Source organism: Babylonia areolata, chromosome 26 (genome assembly GCF_041734735.1).
Source record: "Babylonia areolata isolate BAREFJ2019XMU chromosome 26, ASM4173473v1, whole genome shotgun sequence".
In the NCBI taxonomy this organism is placed as follows: domain Eukaryota; kingdom Metazoa; phylum Mollusca; class Gastropoda; order Neogastropoda; family Buccinidae; genus Babylonia; species Babylonia areolata.
Window position 1 is genome coordinate 5,490,509 of NC_134901.1, and position 6,000 is coordinate 5,496,508.

The following is a 6,000-nucleotide window of genomic DNA, read 5'->3' on the forward strand; positions in this document are numbered from 1 at the left end:
TCTATGCCTGCGTTCAGAATCTGTAACTTCTGATCTCAGAAATGAAAACCACTTCACAAGACGGCTTCAAACAGTTGTACCGTAAGATAGTCAGTCATGTCAGACTATGACCATCAGAACAGCAGAGGAGGCAACTGCTGTCCCGACTATCTGGGAGAGAATTTGATTATAGTGGAGAGTGTCTTGCCCAATTTACAACCCCACTCTATCAGCTAAGAGGGTTTTAGGACAGTCAGCGTTGGGATGGTTCCTAAAGGCCAACTAGCCCCCAAGGCTACAGCACTAAGAACCAGCCTCCTGGTTTGAGAGTCACAGCCTTTCACAAAAGACTAAGCTGTAAATGATTTCCCACTGCAATGAAGAAACCATTGATCATACAGCTCTCACTTTGCTATTTGCCCAACTGTAAGCTTATGTCAATCTCTGATATGAGCTTCAAACAGTATACAGATTATGAAAACATAGAATAATGTGTAGATGCCCACTTTCAATTGTATCAGAAACAAAGTTTGAAGAAACAAAAATGTTAACATGACAATACCACAGGGCAAAGAAAACATTGGTTTTTTTTGGGGGTTTCTTTTGGGTTTTTTTTAAAGAAAACATTGTTAACACGACAGTACCTCTGAGCATCGCTGTACTCGTATATCCCAACCTTGGCACCGCCTGAGGGGTTTCCATCATCGCTGCCCACTGCAATCATGGGTGGGTGAACCCTGAAAACACATCACAAATCATCATCACTCCTTCCCACATTCACAATTAATGTAAGTGTGTAATGTCTCACTAAAACAATGAGGAAATTTTATCACGAGAAGCGTGCTTGTCAGGATTTCTTTCCCGAGAGTCTTCATATAAAAGGTAAAATAATATATATATGTATAATTTAATGAGAAAAACAACATTAAACTACACCAACGTTTCTTCTCTTTCGTGTGCGTGCATGCTAGTGTGTGTGAGTGCATGTGTATGTGTGTGTTTTTGCGAGTGTGTACATGCACATATCCATGTGTGTGTGTGTTTTTGTGCAGGTGTGTACATGTACATATATGAGTGAATGGGCAAATTGTTTCAGATACATACTACATTGAACTGTACCATCTTTTTAACAAAAAAGCATCTTCGCACAGTAACACACCACCCCTTAAAAAAATGAAGTGTGCTCTTTCTTTTCCAAATGCCTTTTGTCTTTCCCTATTCACAATGAAATAAACTGCACCTAAAGCATGGAACATTTCATTCCTCATTTTGCAAACTTTAAACTCTGTAGAAATCTTCAGTCCCTTGGGTCATTTATTCACATGAACATGCAGCTGACCTGGAGGCATTCCAAGTGAGGCAGCTACAACTGATACGGCAATTGAATTCATGCTGCAAGGACCAGTTGCTGAGATTCATCACATCAACAGCTTCATAAATACGGATTATCCCATCTGCTGATGCTGTGGCCTGCACACACACACACACACACACACACACTGTGCATGTCTGTATACACAAACACAATTATATGACAGCACACAAATCAAAATCAAATGCTTTCACTCATACACAGGCACAAACACAAGTATATGCACTCCAATTAAGCAAATTAATCATTATCCCTTTACCTCAAAACTAACAGACAACTGTCAATGGATTTCACTTCAGGTAAGTCTTAGTTGATAGTCCATCAATAATTCATGTAACACATATCAATAAAACAAATTAAACAAAACAAAGCAAAAAAAAAAAAAAACTATCCCTATCACAGAAAAAAGGGTATGCAACACACCTGATCACTGCTAGACATCAGTTACCAAAAATAAAACTACCTACACAGAACAAAGTGTGTGTAACTATACCACTGTTACTGTGCTTTTAGCAACATTTAATTATAAATCATTCCAAAGAATAAAGAGCTGGGAATGGTTAAACTTAAAGACAGATCCGCACAATCACAACTCTGTTGCCTGCCACTCACTTTCACTCAAAAATACAGAGTTAAATACACTAACACTTATTTGTACTTCCATCAATAGTAATTAAACAAAGTTAACCACTTCTAACATACCAACTGTAAACACAAAGTTCCATACACTGAATGACTTACTAGCTGTAAGCCCAAATGTTTGGGAGCAAACTTGACATCAGTGACTGACGTACGACTGTCGACAAGACTTGTGCGCTTCACCCAATGGTTGCGGCCTGCCTCTTCCTCCCACACTGCTGCTGTGCGGTCGAAGGAGCAGGTGGCTAATACCTGGCCGAACTCTGGGTGTGCCCATGTCACACGCCACACTGACCCACTGTGGGTCTGCAATAAAAATGACAACAAATCTTCTTCTCTCTCACTCACTGATGGACTAACAGAACACCAGGAAAGAAAGAAGAAGAAAAAAAGAACATATAACAGAACCTTGGGCTTCAAGAAAAAGGATATTCATTATTTTGCAAAGAGTACAAATATCAAAGTTCAAGTATGTATTCACAAAGAAGTGATTAAATTGCAAATAACAAGTTTTAACTAAGAAGATCAACATTCTGTTTTGTTCAACACACTTAATATTTTTGCTCACACACTTCATGCTTTGAAAACTAAAGAAAACAGCCAATAAGTCATTAGATAAATGCTGACTTTGTTTACTTTTTCTTTTTTTTCCACAGTTCCTTCTCCATACATAATGGCTGCAATAACTCAGTTTGTAATCAGGGTTTTTGTTGGACGAGCACTTTTTAAATATCTTACAAAGAATATGCACATGTGATAATACAATAACCAATATTTGACTTACATGATAAAGACAAAATCATTAATCTAAGTAGATACAATTGCTGTAAGATTTCAGGATGGTATGGAGAGAGGGCAAAATAATGAAACTAAATAAAACTAACAATATGGGAAAACAATACAACATACCTTCCAGGATGCTGTGCACTGCCAGGTACCATCATCTTTCTTTTCCCATACCTGAAATATTTTTTGTATACATACACATCAGTCATGACTCGAAATTCTTCATTATTCGTTGATAATTATGACTGGAACAATGCACAAAGCTCATCTATTATCTTTATGAGCAAAAAATAAATACATACAAATTATAACAAATTAAATCCACAAATGTTATCAAATTCAAAGATACAGTTCATAGATTCCCTGACAAAGCATTCCTCTGCCATAACCATTCAGACTGATTGAATAGCAATAGTTGATGAGCCTTGCATTAGTCGAGATAACTTATTCTTCAAATCAAACGCAGATTATCAGCTTGTGAAGAGGTAAATGAGGATGAATTTGAGAGAAGATATACCTGACAGGGGCAATAGCCAAGTAGTTAAAGCATTGGACTTTTAATCTGAGGGTCCCATGTTTGAATCTCACTGACGGCACCTGGTGGGTAAAGGGTGGAGATTTTTCCAATTTTTCAGATGTGCAGACTAGATAGTGCCTGAACCCTCTTCATGTGTACTATGCACACAGAAGATCAAAAATGCATGTTAACGATCCTGTAACCCATGTCAATGTCAGAAAGAAAGAAAAAAGCTGTATGCAGTTCTGCTTTCTTCAGAAATAATTTTACAAAGTAACTGACTGTGTTAACAGCATGTATGCACAGTCCTCACTTGCCCCTCACAACATTCTGTGGCTTGTCTTAATCAAAATTTAATGGAAATGAACTGAAACTGATAGAGTTCTTTTAAATCTTTATTGAAATCATTTTCTGATACAAACACTTCTTAACTGCATGATAAGCTATTCTGATGTTGGCAGATTTCCATTTATAATCATGATAAGAAGAACAATAACAACAAGCACGTGTTTTAAATTAAGTTGCTTCTTCGTTTGTGGACTGCCGTGCAACTCCCATGTTCACTTGTTGATATATTTTTAGTTGATGTTGAACGAGTTGACTTTTATGTGCATCATATCATAACCCCATCGTATATAGGCAGCTATAGTCTGTGTTTTGGGGTTAAATTAAGTAACAATGACCTATAAAACTTGGAACTGACCCACATAATTTCAAACAGTAAGGTCATGACATGGGCCATGCTGATGCTCTTGGTTTTGCTTCAGAACGAGCGTTCAGATCGCGGAATAGACGATAGTTAATTCTTAAAAGGAACAATATGGTTGGCTTATGTTGTTGTTGTAGTAATACCACACAATATTTTCAACTTATTCCCCAGTTGAGAAATAAAGAGTGGCAGCTCCATGTTGATTTTTTTCTGATGATGCCATTTTGGGCCCATTCTCTCCGGAGTCCTTGTCATAAACTTACCTTTACAGTTTGGTCACTTGAACATGTTGCCATTCGGCGACCATGAAAATCATATGAAACATCATGAATCAAATCTTTATGGTCTACTGCAATTGCCTTGGCAACAAACATGACTGCGAAAAAACTAATTCAGAGAGTAGGATTTCTGCAGACGATCAGACCAAGTTTCGCTTGCTTGTCCGCCACATTCTGCTTCCTGTTCAGCACATAAACCTACATGTCATTGGACAAAAGCTTTTCTAATCAACCAATGAAAGCGTCTTTTTCTATCAAGTTTTGGGATCGTTCTTTCAAGTGCAATCAAAATTATTTTTCACAGGTAAATCAAGTCATCACTGCAAACCCTCCGACAACAATCAATTTCTGAAACCACGGTTGAAGGCCATTTCCACGATTCTTTTTTTTTTTTTTTTTTTTTTTTTTTTTTGCCTGCACGTCGAAAGTTATATGCAGGACGATTACCTAGACGAACATGATAGACATCTGATTTGAAAGATCTGCACTGTGAGCATGTCTTCAGTTGTTCCCCCACATCTGTTTCCCCTAGGTGCAAAATTATTTTGGTAGAACTGCCGTGTCCCCAGGTTAGTGTCCCCCCAGGGTCTATATTCCACCCAGACCTATGTTTCCAAGCAACCCGTGCTCCTTCTGGCACGCACGTGGGACTCGATGGGAAGGAGCCGGGGTGGGGTTGAGGGATCAAAGGCTTGCTGTTCTTTTGAAGGGACGGACCGTCCTGTCAAACGGCCCATAACCCCCCCACCCCAGTCCCCTTGCCCCCCTCTCCACCGTTCCACACCCCCAGCCCTGCACTCACAGTGTGCACAGACATGTATGCGCAGACATCAGCGGCATCAGTGCGCAAACACATTCTATTGTATGGAACACACACACACACACACTCTCTCTCTCTATCTCTCTCTCTCTCTCTCTCTCTCTATCTCTCTCTCTCTCGCCGTCACACACACACACACACACACACACACACACACACACACACACACACACAGTGACACACACCGCGCATACACACACTGGCACACACCGTCTGTCAATAGGAAGCTTTAGTCTTGTATTGTGTATTATCATCTCAGTTGGATCTCTTACGTACTTTGCCAGGACTGTTGGCAAGTGTTCTGCATCAGTGCGGCGACAATGCATAACAGTTAAACTTGACGCACACACACAGCAAGCACGCACGCACGCACACGGTTGAACACTCGATCCGGCACTCGCCGGGTCAGCCAGAGGTTGGTGCCGGCCAGGGAAGTGCAGTGACCTTGTGGCTGTGGTCAGTGGTGGATCAGGAGGTTCTTTCCTGAAAAACAACAACAACAACAAAAAAACAAAAAAAAACACCGGCTGGTCTCGTCATTCTTTTTTCTCGGGAAAATACTGAGTGGACTTGTGCATAGGCTGATCTAGTCATTCTGCTGTCTTTTGTGTACCCTCAGTGGTGCCCCCTCTCCTCCTCCCTTCCAGTCCCGACCTGTACCCCACCCCTTTCCCGGCAGATACACTATTACCTCAGTCCGTGAGTCATGTCTGTCTGTCTGTCTGTCTCTCTCTCTGTGTATTTCTCTCCCTCCCCCTCTCTCTCTCTCTCTCTCTGTCTCTTTCTGTTTATCGGTTTCTCTCTTATTCTGTCTGTCTGTGTGTTTGTGTCTCTCTCTTCCTCCCATTAGAACTGTCTCCACATAAATCATGCGGATTCATCGCGGGAAAGCATAAATCG

At 40.4% G+C, this 6,000-nt stretch overlaps 1 protein-coding gene across 2 annotated transcripts in view; it reads right to left on the reverse strand.

Annotated features, from left to right (window-relative positions):
- Positions 1–4,536, reverse strand: part of LOC143300740 (nucleoporin SEH1-like) — a 36,657-nt gene extending 32,121 nt beyond the window's left edge. For both annotated transcript variants that reach the window (XM_076614634.1, XM_076614635.1), the window contains exons 1-5: positions 4,266–4,536; positions 2,900–2,950; positions 2,093–2,296; positions 1,319–1,449; positions 624–716 (exon numbers count right to left, since the gene is read on the reverse strand). In XM_076614634.1, coding sequence (XP_076470749.1) covers positions 624–716; positions 1,319–1,449; positions 2,093–2,296; positions 2,900–2,950; positions 4,266–4,376 — 590 coding nt within the window. In that variant the 5' untranslated portion in view covers positions 4,377–4,536. The remainder of the gene's footprint in view (positions 1–623; positions 717–1,318; positions 1,450–2,092; positions 2,297–2,899; positions 2,951–4,265) is intronic.
- Between the last annotated feature and the right edge of the window lie 1,464 nt (positions 4,537–6,000).